Source organism: Nesoenas mayeri, assembly GCF_963082525.1.
Source record: "Nesoenas mayeri genome assembly, chromosome: 1".
NCBI classification, from domain to species: Eukaryota; Metazoa; Chordata; class Aves; order Columbiformes; family Columbidae; genus Nesoenas; species Nesoenas mayeri.
Genome location: NC_137541.1, coordinates 192,927,000 through 192,942,866, shown reverse-complemented (window position 1 = coordinate 192,942,866; position 15,867 = coordinate 192,927,000). Strand labels below are relative to the sequence as shown.

The following is a 15,867-nucleotide window of genomic DNA, read 5'->3' as shown; positions in this document are numbered from 1 at the left end:
AAAATAAAATGTTAAAAAAAAAAGAAAGGAAAAAGCATCAGACATTTGAACAGCTGGAAGTACTTTTAGAAACTACCAAAAAGAGAAAAAAATTAATTTCCCTTTCTGTAGTAAGCATGGTAGTGGTGATGTGATATGTTCTCAAGAGGCTTAATCACATCTACTGTTCAATCCTCCAAGGTTATTTCATAAATAAAAAATTAGTGGAGTCAACAGAGTTTCTTCACAAACAAACAAACCAACCAACCAACCGAAAATGGAGCTGTCATTCTGACTTTTATTTTTCTACCAGTTCCCGCTTTTGTCAAATATCCCAAGAGCTACGAATCTGCAACAACAAGCTGAAGTCTGCTGTGCTCTGGCAAAAGACAAGTTTTTCTTCCTTTCTTTATCTATGTCTGATTTCAGTATTAGGAAGGTGTTTGATATCACTCCGATGAAAACTTGAAAAGACTGTTATTTAAAGAAGGATCAAATGAGACAGTGAATTAAGGAAGCAGTAGTAGCCAAGGGCATAAAATGGTGTGATTATTACATATATTTTGATAAAGTATCTACACTCTAGAACCAGCATCACTTGAATTTCTTTCAAATTAATCTCTTGATTTTAATCACTCTGCTAATTTCGCCAATTACGATGCTTTATTTTCTTTACCATAGTGCTCCCAGGGCCATGTCAGCACTAGGATTTCCTTTTGCTAAGTTCTTTTTGTCACAATGAATCTTTCAACATGTGCCAACTCCAGATAAACATTATTGGTAGCTTGCTCCAGTACAAAAAGCAGGCAATAAACACCACAAGGCTCCCTTAGCAACACCCTTGAATTCCCTTTAAAACATACTTCAATTAAATATCCTATGAGGGGCTGTCAAATTTACGTTCATGAGCTATTGTTTCCTTTTGAGAGCTTCTCATCTTCACAATGTGTTTTTACTCACACTTAAATTCAAATTTGTTTAGGTTTTGTGGTTTTTTTCTAATCACTTAAATGCCAGCAAAATACCACCCTAGTTCAATAACTGAAACCATTCATTCTCTCCTCGGTGGGACCAATTGCAGACACATAATGTAGCCAGTCAGACATACAGCACAGAAGCCTTGTTGTGATATATGTCTAAAAATACACCTCCAACTGTTTAATCAAAACATTTCATATCTAAAAATGTCATAACCCAGTTCTAATACAATGGCAGCACTATTCATACAAGACAATGCAAAAATAGACAAAGTGAAAAAATAGGGTAAAATATAAAATTATACCAAATAGCACAAACTCTGCTAAAAACAGGGCCAAATCATCCAATCAGCTCCTTGTCTTATTTATCCCTTCTCAAACCTCCACATTTTTAGGTAACCTTCATCTTTATTCTTCACTTGCTCCTCATCCAGCTATTAGCCCACATCTGTCAGCCTTGGTTCTCTTCCTTTCTTGTCTCTTCCACTGCCTTTCCACTGAGCAGGACACTTCCAATACCTTTTGTAACAACCTAGAGAGGACCTCAAAAAGACAAGACCAGTTCTCAAGAAAAATTCAACTGGTTTTTTTGGGTTTTTTTTGTTTTTTCTAGTAGGGACTCCAATATCATTTCATTATTTACTTCAAGAGAAAAAGACAACCCCACCAGTAATATTTCTCATGTTCATCCCTCACTATATAATGTGCAACCTTAAAACGCTCCAGCCTACTCTGGAAAAACATATTTGTTTTGAATGATTTTGTGTCATTCCCCCCCCGCAAACCTGCTTTCCTGTACTTTAAACAGTTCCCCAACACTCATCCACTCATCATTAAAAGTAAACTCCATGTGAACAAACACACAGGGACCAGATTCAGGCCATACCTTTGCAGCAATGTTGCCAACATATTTCCACAGTAATGGTTTTCTGCAACGGAATCATCAATACGCCCACAAATCCGTATTCACCAAAACACGACAGACTTCATCCAGTAAAGCCTTTAAAGTAACGGGGACAAAACTAAACCACCACTACACAATAAAACAAACACGCCTAGATAACAGATAAAAGGACAACAGGATCCAGATAATGGGAGAATACTTCTCAGAAAACAATTGCTGACCCCTGACCACTGAAGATCAGTGGAAGATCTGCAAAGGATAAGCCGAGCAACTAGAACACTAGCTCTGTTGGTTGTTTTAAAAACTACCAAATCAATAGCAAGATCCGTTTTATGGCACCTTGTAAATTCCACTCCTCCTCCCAACCATTTAATGCACCTGATACAAAGAACGCTCCATCTTTTGTGTTTAACTTTGAAGTTTGCTGTTCTGTTCCAAACCTGAAGAAGACCAGCTCCATGGCTCTGTATAACAAAAGATACTATTTCTACTTACAAACACGGCCACACATATACCCACTGGATCAACACAATTACCAAAGCATGGCTACCTTCCATGTTATCCGTTAGGAAACACTCATGGGGTACCTATTTTACTCTTTCATCTCTCTTTTTTTTTGTGTTGCAAGATATCTTTCTTCCACATCCTAACATTTTCCACCATGTACCTGTATGACTACAGTTTTTCTCCTCCCATCTTTTTGTTCACTACCTCAAATATAGTTCCCAGTTTTCCACTTTATCTTTCTTTCCAATTTCCTCCCCATTGCAAACACAATTTGCTTTTCCCCAATAGAGGATTCCTGCAAGGGACAGAGTTAAACGAGTTTAAAGAATATCCACGAGCATGTGAGAAAGACCCAGTTCTGGGCCATGACACTCACTAGGTACGTTCCAATACTGAATCCAACGTGCCTATCAAAAGATCATTCATATCACTCCACTCACCCTGAAGATGAGTTCAATTGCCATTTAATCAGCTGTTCCAACAACATCAAATTTTCTAACAGTACAGTAAGAGGATTTGTTCTCTCAAATTCCATGCTTAAGTTTCTACACAAAGGAAAGCCATCATCTTCATAAACGAAAACAGGTGATTCAATGAAATTATTTATTACTGTTCCACGAACATGAATATTCAAACTTTTACAAGTGTTCACCAAGAAGCAAAACCAGTCACAACAATATGGTATCCACAATTATGAAAATGTATGCAATGTTCCATAAAATAATTCAATTCTGAAGAACATTTTTAGGAGTCCATGAAAAATGTTTCAAAGTCTTGGTCTAAGTCTGAAACAAGGGCATCCACAAAATCTTCCACTGAAGGTGATTTCTGAAGCATACCTGCAAAACCAAGAGAACAGACTCTTAGCAAGAATACTGTGACCTTAAAAGCTTTGTTAATAACAACGCTTATCACTAACTAACTTTTAATGTCATGATATGATAGAAATGGCTACCGTGTTTCTTTGTCAAGAAATACAAGCAATGTATAGGGATTATTTAATTTCTTCAAGCTACCTGTTACACGTTATCACAGAATTGACAGGTTTCAAGATTGTTAATTGATTTTTATCATCACAATCTTGCTTTAGCAGGGAATTATAAGCATTTTAAAGTACTGTAACCACAGACTGTCATTTCCAAATGACTGGAATAAATCCATGATTGAGCGGGTATCTAAATCCTGATCTGCTGAGTCTCAGGTCTCACTGAGCCAGAAAAAAATCCCGTATTTTCTCAAAGTGTTACTCACCTTAAAAACATTTCATTTAGTATTCAAAGTACAAATATTTCTGAAATGTACAACAAGGCATGAAACATACTTAAACAAATGTATTTTCAGTGCACTGCACTGTTAGTTTTGCCTTTTCACAGCACCAAGACTTTACCTTTTATTAAGAATTGTTACTAGTGCATATGTTAGCTGTAGCAGATGGCTAGAGAATAACAGACAGGGAAACTAGTATAATGAAGGATCACACTTAAATGCTTTGTCAGGTAATTCTATAAGCAGACCAGCTAAAAGTCTCACAGCTTCCTCCCTAGAATCCTAGTCTTTAGAAAGCATGGGAATATATACTGTAAATTATTTTCAGATGTTTCTTTGTACTTAACATTATATTAATGTTGGTCTTTTCACTGCTATTAACATTTTCAAGATTATATATGGAAATTTACTGCATTACTTGTACCAGAAAAAAAAACAGTGCAGCTGCCAAATAATGTAAAATTTAATCTTCGTACTTCTTTGAAGTGATCTGTTCTTTCTGACAACTGCCAATGTAAATATAACCTTGTTCTACCCCTTCTGATCAGCCTACCTACAGAACATAATTTTATATTCCTTCACATCCTCAACAATATTTGCTTTCAGTGGAAACTATAATTGCATGCTGTGAAAAGACCGGAATCTTTCACTGCAACACAATGATTCAAAACCCACCAGGTAACAGACCAGCTTGAGGTAATTTTTTATGTGACCAAAAATAATGCTCTTGCTAAGACCTCACCGAGTCCCATTTCAATCTGAGTTAAACACATTTTGCATGTGTCATCACAAATGGCCATGACCCAGTAGGTTAATACTGAGCACTAAAGGAAAACAAATATCTAGCTATATATAGGTTGACCAAAATGCTGTTAAATGAAGTTTGCATCAAGCTATTTTCAGAATGAAAGAGAACAGAATTAATATTTCCAAATACTTAGTAAACTTGTCATCTACGCTAATGTAAGTAAAATTGCTGTGGAATTACTTCTAGTTCACAATGAAAAACGACTTGCTATATGCTGGGCTCAGAAACAGATGTGTCCAGATACCAGCGACTAATCTGCCTTCCCCAGAGAGCCACGGCCTCTTGCAGACTCCCCCTCTCTGGTTCCTGGCTGGGGGACATGCATATTTGCTCCCTAACAACCAGTTAAAACTCCTACTGTTTTACCAAAGTTTTCTCAGAAGTGGCGAGAATGCCTCAGAAAGGTGACATGGACAGCAGCCCACTGGAACATGTACTGGCATGCATGACTCTGAAGCTTCACCTTAAACTCAGCTGGAGCAGTGCAGTCCCAACAGTGCAATTCGTTTCGCCTTTCTTTGGCTTCATTTTGCCCCAGACATTTACATCTGAGCTAACTGGCTCTATTTCTATAGACTGAACAGTAAGAAGACTTTCACAGGTGCCCCTCATCTGGCCTTTATGATGAGTTGTGCCTATGAAGAACCTACTTTTCCCTGTATCTCAGAAAGGAAACCTAGATGAATAACTCAGGTATAAAAATTTCAAGTTGGTGAAATTATTCCTTCCTTTCAATTTTGAAGATGTGGTTTTATCCAAGAAAGTTTTTCTATAGCCAATACGCCCTTTTCTATGGAGGGATGACTAATGCTGCACAGACAGTATATAAAGATGGCCACAACAGACATAACCACGACTCTCCAAGCCCCAAAATACAAAACCACACTTCCAATACTGACTTTATGAAAAACAGCCAGCCTGGATAATGCCTAGCCAATTCATTTGACACACTAAAACTTATTCTGCTGGGGACAATTCTTTAAACTACGACTATCAGAATGTTGCAAAAGAAGAAAAGCTAACAGTGTAATGATGAGGGGGAAGAGATTGATGCTGGGATTATCTTCAAATAGATTTAATTTCCTTCTTACATAAAAATGGTAAATCGTAACAAAAACCTTCCAACCGTGGATATTACAAAATTAATAAAAGAAACATAATTAACTACAGTACCCTCAAATGTATTTTAGCGCAGCTGAATAATATGTTTTCAAATCTTACTCAAAACGTGCTACAAACTGCGTTTGTTTAGACTTCACATAGTTTGTTTTAAATATGTAGGAAAATTCAAAATCTTTCTGGCACTAGGGATGTCAAATGAACTCCTACCCAGTACTTCAAACTTCCAATAACACAAACAGATTTCTTGCCTTACTGGTCTACTGCATTGCTATTTTCCCATCGCTGACATCAGAAGCAGACACTAGTAAAATTTGATTTTGCAAGGGAAGGATGAAGAGTAACTGAGGTCATTGCTGAAGAACTCCTACTGCAGTAAAATGATCATGCACTTAGGAAATAAATAACCACAGATTTTAGAGCAGACAACTCCAAAAGAAACAGACACTGATGGCATTTCTGTGTTTTAACCTCTTACTCTACCCAGATGTGTTAAAAATGGTCATGTCTCCCTTTAAACTCCTGTAAACTTTAAAGCAAGATCAGCTTTGATATATTGTAAGTACTCAGCACTTCAGTCTAAATGATTTAGTAAGATGTCCACAAGGTCTGAGGGTTGTAGTTTTAAAATCTAGGAGTGTATTTTATACATTCAGCCCAACTCCTATTTCAGCTCGGTCTCTCCCAAGCCTAAGGCAACTGCATAGCTTATCTGCTCTGCTTTGAAGTTTTCTTTCACATTACAGCGCTGTGGTTAACCACACCCTTTTGAGAGCCGGCTTAGCTATAACCTACAATCACTGAAATTGGGCAAAGAACAAAGCCTGTGGCAAAATTTGGCCTCTGCCCCTTTGGAACACTAATTACTTTGGGACCATGTAGTTTGAGTTAACATATGTTGCCATTTGCATCAGTTTTAGGATTTATGCATATTCCTTATACTTTCAAAGAGACACACAATCATTATCTGAAGATTTTTACAGCCTCTTCAAATCATCATTATTTCATGAAATACAATTTGAGGCACGGAAAAACAAATTTTCAAACGGCACTGGAGCAAATGCATGTTTATTTACAGATTCAGCTGGTTTGATTACCATGTACACACACAACTGAATGTCTGTCTGCAATATAACACAGCATTAACAAATCGAGAACAAAAACTTCACATGTATGTTGCACAAGGTCTTCTTCAGAGACCCAAAGGGCATCAAAACTGCAGGAGAAGCACATTCCAGGATCTATTCCACTCTCTCAGTTCCCAGATCATCCAACCCAGTACTTTTCACACTGCAATTCACTTTCTGCCTGTGCACCTGGGTTTCCTTCCAGTCAGGGAGTGCCAAGGGAGAGAGGGAGGGATGGTGCACACCTGAATCTTGTTCAGACCTGCAGCCAGCACACAACTGGACCGGCAAGGGACACCTGCACTATGTATCTTTAAAGGAATTTGGAATCACTAATGCCACACAGTCCTGAGAAGGAGAGGGTCTGAAAGAGCCATGTGGCCAACCCAAAATGACAGAGGCATCAAGTTTTTCTCAAACTGTATTTCCTAAGGGGACTGGGGGGCGGGAGGAAAAGGAAGCCTCTTGGATAAAGCGTTGTTCACTCATTTTTAATTGCTCTTGCTATCCATATTTGCAACCATTTCTGTATTTTGGAGATTATCAAAGGAGTAAAAATAGGTCACTTCAGAACGTGTTAAAAAAGGTTTCATAAAGCTTTTGTGTTATTTTTTCTTTTTTCTTTTCTTTTTTTTAATGGAAACAAATGCCAAGAGAATGAAATGAAAACAACAACAACAGAAAAGTGTATTGTGCTTTCTAATTAAAGACTAGTCCAAACAGGAGTCTTGTCAGTAACTCCACTGGATGGCAGGTCAAATCCTTTATCTTCCCCAATCAGTAGGTCTATGGAATCATGTGGGGAAAGATGAAAAGGTAGGATCATATCCAAACACAAAAGAAAGACAATAGATATCTTCTGAGAAGAAAATCCTAACAAAGAAACTGCATAAATGAAATGCACTTGTTATCTGTTTTCAGTCAATGAACATGGCTCACTTCACAATGAGATACGGAAGCACTTCAAGGGTGAGGCTACATACGTGCATCCAGAAATCAGACTTGTACAAGTGCATTTTGCTATATAAAAAATACGTCTGAAATAACAGCCACAGAACTTAAGGTTTTTGAAATATGGCACTAGTGGGCACAGAATCCAGACTCTTTCTCTGAAGAACAGTAAAATCAACAAGCTTTTAAGTGTGGTGCAATCTGTGTTTAATCAGGAACCCGTTTGGTCATCTGCTACGGGAGCACAGTTTTGCAATTGATGAAAATAAACAAAAGATGGAAATCAAGTATTCTGAAACATCCGGAATGAAAAGGAAAAAATGCAGCAAAATGAGTCAGAAGCTTATGGAACTTAAATAAATTAAAGAACAAGTAACTGTTCTTACTTTTCTCCTTAAATTCTCAATTTTTGTAATAACTACACAGCAATTAAGTATAAACATATAATAAGCTTTTCCATCACGTGTGTTCTATGCTTTAACTTCAAATAATCCCAAACAAGCAATCAAATTATTAACTTGTCAAAAGACCTGAGTCACCTCAATTTCATTTTCAGGGAGTCATTCAAGCATGGTTGTTTAAGTTTTGTACTGCTTATAGATGAACATCACAATACTTACAGGCCAGGAACCTGCTGATGAATTCTGGTTATTTTTATTATCTTGAATACCTTCTAAATTTTCTGTTCAAAGCAACATTAAAGAAATTCAGAGTATAAAAGTGAAATTCAGATCATAAAAGTGGCCAATGGGGTAATCTGAAGCAAAGGAGATGTACGCTTGGGTGTCAGAGGATACATAAACCCGCAGGCTCTGAAGGGATGCTGAGTGCCAAGGCAGCTGGCAGATGGCATTGCAAGGTGACTCTCAGTAATCTTTGATTCATCATGGCCACTGGGAAAAGTGCCAAAAGACTGGAAAAAAGCAAATGTAACTCCTATATTCAAGAAGGAGAACTCAGGGAACTACAGGCTGGTTAGTCTCATGTCTGTCCCTAGGAAGGTAGCAGAGCAGCTAAGCCTGGAAACCATTTCCAGGCTCATGAACAACAAAATCATCAGGAATATTAAGCATGGATTCACTGATGGCAAGTCATGTTTAACCAAAATGATAACCTTATATGATGAAACAACTGGCCTGGCAGATGAGGGGAGACTGTGGATATTGGCAACCTACACTTGTGCAAGGTTTTTGACACCGTCTTCCTTAAGAAACCCACAGAGCAGCTGTCGATGTGTTGGTTGGATGAGCAGACAGGGAGATGGATTGAAAAATTGGCTGAACAGCCAGGCCCAGAGTGGAGTGATCTGTGCTGCAAAGTATAGTTGGATGCCAGTGACTAGTGGTGTACCCCAGGGGTCATTATTGGGTTGATTTTGATGATGGGGCAGAGCTCAAAAAAGAGAAGTGCAAAGTCCTGCACCCGGGGGGAGGAACAATCCCAAGAATGAACATATGCTGGGGGCCACCCAACAAGAAAGCAGCTTGTCCAGAAAGGACCTGGGGGTCCTGATGGACACCAAGTTGAATAGAAGCCAGCAACAGGCCCTTACCATAAAGAAGGTGAATGGCATCCTGGGCTGCATCAGGCAAAGTATCACCAGCAGGTCAAGGGAGGGGATCCTTCCCCTTCTGGCCTTTGGTGAGGCCACACCAGGAGTGCTGGGTCTGGTGTTGGGCTCCTCAGTACAAAGAGAGACATGGACACACTGGAGAGACTCAAACAAAGGGCCACCAAGATGACTGAGTGACCAGAGCATCTCTCCTATGATGAAAGGCTGGGAGAGATGGGACTGTTCAGCCTGGAGAAGAGAAAGCTCAGGGGGTCTTATTAACGAGTATAAATACCTGAAGGGAGACTGCAAAGAAGACAGAGCCAGGCTCTCTTCAGTGGTGCTCAGTGACAGGACCAGAGGCAATGGGCATAAACTGAATCACAGAGTGTTAGGGATTGGAAGGGACCTCAAAAGATCATCTAGTCCAATCCCCCTGCTGCAGCAGGAATACCCAGATGAGGTTACACAGGAATGTGTCCAGGTGAGTTTTGAATGCCTCCAGAGAAGGAGACTCCACAACCCCCCTGGGCATCCTGTTCCAGTGCTCTGTCATCCTCAATGAGAAGAAGTTTCTTCTCATATTTAAGTGGAACCTCCTATGCTCCAGTTGTATCCATTGTCCCTTGTCCTATCATTGGTTGTCACTGAGAAGAGCCTAGTTCCGTCCTCATGACACTCACCCTTTACATATTTATAAACATTAATGAGGTCCCCCCTCAGTCTCCTCTCTTCCAAGCTAAAGAGACCCAGCTCTCTCAGCCCTTCCTCATACGGGAGATGCTCCACTCCATCATCTTCATGGCTCTGCACTGGACTATTTCCAGCAGTTCCCTGTCCTTCTGGAACTGAGGGGCCCAGAACCGGACACAATATTCCAGGTGTGGTCTCACCAGGGCAGAGTAGAGGGGAAGGAGAACCTCTCTCGACCTACTAACCACTCCCCTTCTAATACATCCCAGGATGCCATTGGCCTTCCTGGCCACAAGGGCACAGTGCTGGTTCATGGTCATCCTGCTGTCCACCAGGACCTCAGGTCCCTTTCCCCTACACTGCTCTCTAACAGGTCATTCCTCAACTTATACTGGAAACTTATACTGGTTGTTCCTACCCAGACGCAAGACTCCACACTTGCCCTTGTTCTGTTTAATTAAATTTTTCCCCACCCAAGTCTCCAGCCTGTCCAGGTCTCGCTGGATGGCAGCACAGAAAGTTTCCTCTGAACATCAGGAAACACTGGCACCAGTTGCCCAGAGAGGCTGTGAAGTCCCCATTCTTGGGGATATTCAAAAGCTGTCTGGACATGGTCCTGGGCAACTGGTTCTAGGTGGCCCTGCTTAAGCAAGGGGGTTGGACTAGATACCTAGATACTTCCAGAGATCCCTTCCCACCTCAACTATTATATGATTCTGTAATACTGTGAAAACATCTTGAAGACTTGTGCCATTTTTGGTAAATCAGAAGTGTGTTCTCTTATCACCATATCATTCACGCCAATGCTGACACAGAGGAGTTACTGCCCTCTGGTTCTCTTGTTGCACATGAACAAACACACCAGCAGGTCCACTACTGTTACTGACCTTAAAGTGACACAAAGTTCTGTTTAGTGATTATTCATTTACTGATTTGAACGAAACCAAACCAAACCAAACCAAAACAACAAAAAAAATCAAGCTGTACATAAGATTTTTGATGACGTCACACACAAGATCCCATTATTCTACAATTAATGCCAAGTTCGCTGTCCTGCAGTATGCACAACTGTTCCTTAAAAACAGTTCGCTCTCTTCTTCAAACCCCCCGGCTGCAGAGCTCTCACTTCTTCATTACTCATTATTGGTCCTGAGGACTCACTGATGAAGTATCTGCACTAAATGAAATGAAAACTATAAGCATGAGGACTACGAATATTCAAATGCCTAAAAGATGTAATTATTGCACTTGTGTGCTTTCAACGTACCTTGCAATACTTCATCATATTTATATTTCCTTTAAACTTACAATAAACCTGAAATTTCCTGGACTATTATGTCATTTTTTCAGGTTAATATCAGTAACAAGTCCAAAATAACTGACGTATACTCTCAACCCCAAATTGATTGGACCATGTTCCACTGCATTCTCACACATGCAAGAGGGAAATCCATAAATTTTTTTAAGTTCATCCAGAGATGAGTTCTGCAAACTTCATTTCAATAACATTTGATTCAAGAGAGCACACTGCCAGTAACCTCAACATAGCCTCTAAGACATTCCTGGAAGATCTCATGCTCAGTAAAATTAAAAATACATCCCAGAAAGAAAAGAGAAGCATAAATGGTGTTTAAAACCATTATTTCCTTCTCTACCATATGGCTTGCAATAGAATTGGATTTACTTGTAAAGATGTGCATTCCTGCCTTGCAACTACAATCCACAATCTTGAGCTGCAGTTTTCTGAGGTTACAACCACAGGCTCGTCAAGACCAGTAAAGAAAGGTAAATTTTCAAAGTCATGCTGAAGGAAAAGCAACCCTGTTGATCACAAATATAAATAGACTTATCTAGAGAGTATATAGTTACTTAATACATGATGAGTCTAAGGAGAACAGAGGTTATTGCTTCAAACATATACAAATGGGTCAAAGAACCAAAATGTTCTAGTTATGAAACTGAGCCAAGTTTATGATGAAATACAGATATGTTACCACTGTGCTCCTTATCTGTAGAAAAAAGCCACAACTTCCAGTCTCCCAAACTGGAGCAATCAGAGGTCACCAAATTAATATTCATCTTCATTATTAACAATTTCAGAGCAATTTGAAGAATCGCCCATTAGATGAAGTACTTACCAAGTGCTCATATCAGAAATAGTGACACTAATGTAAAATTGGTTGGTTTGAATATTGCAACATTACAGAGGAAAGTCTTTATCCTGATCTCATTGACAGATCTGAGAAAAACTCAGCAGCTTCGCAAACTTGTTTTATTCTCCTGACATAATTTTTTTTAATATATGAAGTGCCGTAATTTTGCTATATGAATGACTTTAAAAAGCTATTTTCCAGACTCAGAAGGCAAATATGGTATTGAGACAAATAATAACCATGTGCCTTTATTAGTCTTCAGACTTCCATTTCATGAAAATGTATATTCAAGGTACTAATAAGACCAAAGGTATTTTGATGATACTAAAACAACAGGGCCAAAGCAAGTTCAAATTCTTGTATGCAAAATAAACAGATCTATTATGAATTCCACGTACGTAGAAGTTACTCATTTTTTGTATCCAAAAATGGTGTCATCTAACTTCCTTAAAGTATATGATACTATTAGTATGAATTATTTAGACAGCCTTGTATTACAGCCACTTCCAACACTTCACCTCAAATATCTGTGGGTCTTTTATTTTGTATGTCACAAGGACTTCTACTGATCATGACACAAAGTTGACAACCAGTCCACTTAACTATGTAAAAGAACAAGTTTTCTTCCATAAGTCCAGTTAAAACCATGATTAAACTAAAAAGATCAAACTGGGAAATATAGCTAAATTATTTCTTCCTTGAGCAAGGGAATAAAACAGTTCTAATTTTTTTCTACCTTGTACCATAAGTATGGGCTCTTTTCCACCGCCGTGTGCCAGCATCTCTCTACGGTAACGCTCACCCATTGCCCTGGAGAAACATAGACGTTAGAGTGATCTGCAAATGCAATCTGTTCAACTTTCAGTGAGGTTTTCTTCTAAATCTTCCGCTATGAAACAATGACTGCCTTGAATCCATGTTGACTTCTCAAATTCAAATTATATCTAAAATTATACTATAAGTAACTGAGCTAGACAAATTTTATGCATACGAATATGTGTTGGTATTTATAGAAGTTAATTTGCTAACAATATTTTAGCCTTCATTGCTCCAAGGGGAAAAGTTGCTCTGTTACAACACACTAAACATTCACCTAAGGTATAAGAACACTCAAAATTTGTGATCTCACAAGTTACTTTTTAATTTCACAAAGCAAAATGAGCAGGACGGATACACTTAGCTTTGAAGTCAGTGACATGAAGCTTGTTTAATACCCACAGTTGCTTTTGATTTCAATAGAAAATTACAAGTAATTAGGCACCTATGAAAATCAAGCCCTCTAATTACATCTACGTATGGATTTCAGCATCTCCCAATTGGCACACCTGTATTTTAAAACATCGACATGTGGTATTTTGCACCAATGAACATGTTTGAAAGTACACTTGATACCTGTGGCTATTTCCTGTTCTGTAATCCTCTTAAAATCAAGAAAAAGGCTAACAACTAATTGTCATTAAAAAAAAAGAATCAATCTATGTGGCCCCATTTGTTGCATGCTTTCCAGAAAGAAGTAGCACAACACTTCATTCTACTTATTATTTTCTCTGGTTTTACCTATCAAACGGGTCCTGAGCAAAACACTGTTTCCACACCATGGAGGCAACAGCCCTAGACATGAGGTAGGAGTAATATTTGGCACCGTAGCCCACAAGATGACTGAATCGCAGCTGCCAGGCCTGTAAGGAGAAAACAAACAAAAAAACAGAATAGTAGCCGTCCTTTAAATCGTTCAGCATTTTCTGAAGTATGATGGAAGAGTTATTATACTATTAATGACAAACAGTTAAAAAAAACCCACACACACCAAAACACACACAAAAACTAACAAACAAAAACAAAACAGAAGGAAAAAAGGAAAAAACCCACCACCACCAGAAATCCCAGAACGAACACATCCTTTATTATAAGCAGCATTTTTCAGCTGAAGTACTGTATGTCCAATATACTGATCATCACAATTAAAATTATACATCAACAGGAACAGAATTAGAGAAAACCAAGCAGTAAAAAATGTATTCATATTCAACACTACTTATGTTGTTCTATTGGTCTTGAAAGAAAACCACCATTACCTTATTACAAGTAACACCATATTTTATCATTTTCCATGTGGGTAACTGCAATGTCACACTTGGAAAAGTTCAATCTATAAACATTTGACACACAAAAAAATTATACTAGGTACTTGCATTTGTTACTATATAAAACACAGCTTCCCATATGCCAAAAAACTCAAGACGTAGACAAACTACATCCACATGTGATGCCATTGTTCACAGATTTGTTTGTACATTTCTGGATGTATATACATAGCAGATGACCATCCATAATTATATTATTATTCATTTATGTATTGTTACTTGGCTTTATGACTCATTCCTGTGATGGTGGACTCCTTTTTTAATGCTGCTTGGTGTTGACTGTTTACTTATGTTTTCTTAGCAGAGAAAAATCACAAGTATTAGTACTTTTCCTTTTTTTCTTTTCTTTCCCTGACAGGATCAGAGTAGTCTAGACTGCAAGAGACCTCTGAAGGTCATGTGGTCCAACCTTGCTCAAAGCAGGGCCAACTCTGATGAGGTTTCTCAGGGCTCTGTCTGTCTGAAGTCTCAGTATCTCCAGGGATGAATGTTTCATCATGTCCCTGGTGCAATGTGGAAAGGCAAGCAAGTCCAAGGTGAAAAGCCTTTGTTTCCCTACAGGTTTATACACATTTTTTGAACTGAATATGGATGAATATATAGATGAAGGAGTAAAATCTTAGGTTGCCCTTCTGGCTCTGAGGAAACCAAAGAGGAGAAAAGTCCCATATCGTATTTGTCCTCCTATCCAAAATCAAAGATCTTAACATTCTTGTGATGTGACTGTGGCCAAGATTTTTGTAAGTATTCTAGAAAAGAGAGTTTTAAAGACAAACTGGAAGATAAATAAAGTGTCTGAACAGATGTTTTAAGTTGAAAACCATGGGCTGTCAGATGCTCATTCTTATCCTACATGTAGTGGATGAAATTCTGAGGCAGCCACACAGAAAAGGGGCTTTAGCAATTCATTTCTCACAACTACTTATCTTTGACTGTGATTCATTATCATTATTTTTATATTATATTATTATTCATTGTAAGTAACAACCTCATTTTTGACAGCTGAAATAAACTACGTTTCTTTATTTGATAAAGTGCTGATCAGCATCTTATTCTCCGTTATCCAAGTCAAAGATGATGTGTATGTTAAATAAATTGACCAACTGAGAGTGTGGAAATAAAGTATTTGGCTTTTAATCAGCCTTTTCATCTTAAAAAGGGCAGCAAACAGTGGCCTATAAGAGCTTATGAGAAACAAAGCTGTTAGGTCCTTTTTCTGAGCAACACCTACAAATCAAGTTCTCAAAGTGAGCTGTAATTCAGCCATTCAAAAGCTTCTTTTGACAAGATGGTTATCTCTACCCTAAGACAGGTGTCCAAAAATAGACTGAATTTGCCATAGGTGACCATTTTAGCCTCTACTGGTAGCCTGCACAACCAGTTTAAAGTAGGAGCAGAAAGGTTAGGGAAGATGAAAAATTCACCAGCCTTCAATTTTCCTGTGTGTCTTGAAGCACGATGCAAATTCTAAAGAATGATCAACTTTTTTTTCCTTTAAAGTAAACAGCAATGGTATTGTATCTCATTGTACTGCAAGTACACAAAAACATTCAACTTGGATACAGATTCTCCAGTTCGCTCTGAAAAGTATTATGGTTGCCGTGCTTATACTTCAAAGCTACAGTTTTTCTTAATTATAACCATAATCACTAAACTAAAAGCACATTTTGAAACAGATCAGAGAGTC

The 15,867-nt window shown here is 38.4% G+C and overlaps 1 protein-coding gene across 1 annotated transcript in view; it reads right to left on the bottom strand.

Moving 5' to 3' along the window:
* Positions 1 to 3,061: 3,061 nt before the first annotated feature.
* Positions 3,062 to 15,867, bottom strand: part of MIPEP (mitochondrial intermediate peptidase) — a gene marked incomplete at its 5' end in the record, with an annotated part of 77,384 nt that continues 64,578 nt past the window's right edge. Inside the window, 3 exons of the mRNA XM_080364314.1 lie at positions 3,062 to 3,206; positions 12,773 to 12,846; positions 13,594 to 13,715. Of these exons, the coding sequence (XP_080220440.1) occupies positions 3,112 to 3,206; positions 12,773 to 12,846; positions 13,594 to 13,715 (291 nt within the window). The 3' untranslated portion in view covers positions 3,062 to 3,111. The remainder of the gene's footprint in view (positions 3,207 to 12,772; positions 12,847 to 13,593; positions 13,716 to 15,867) is intronic.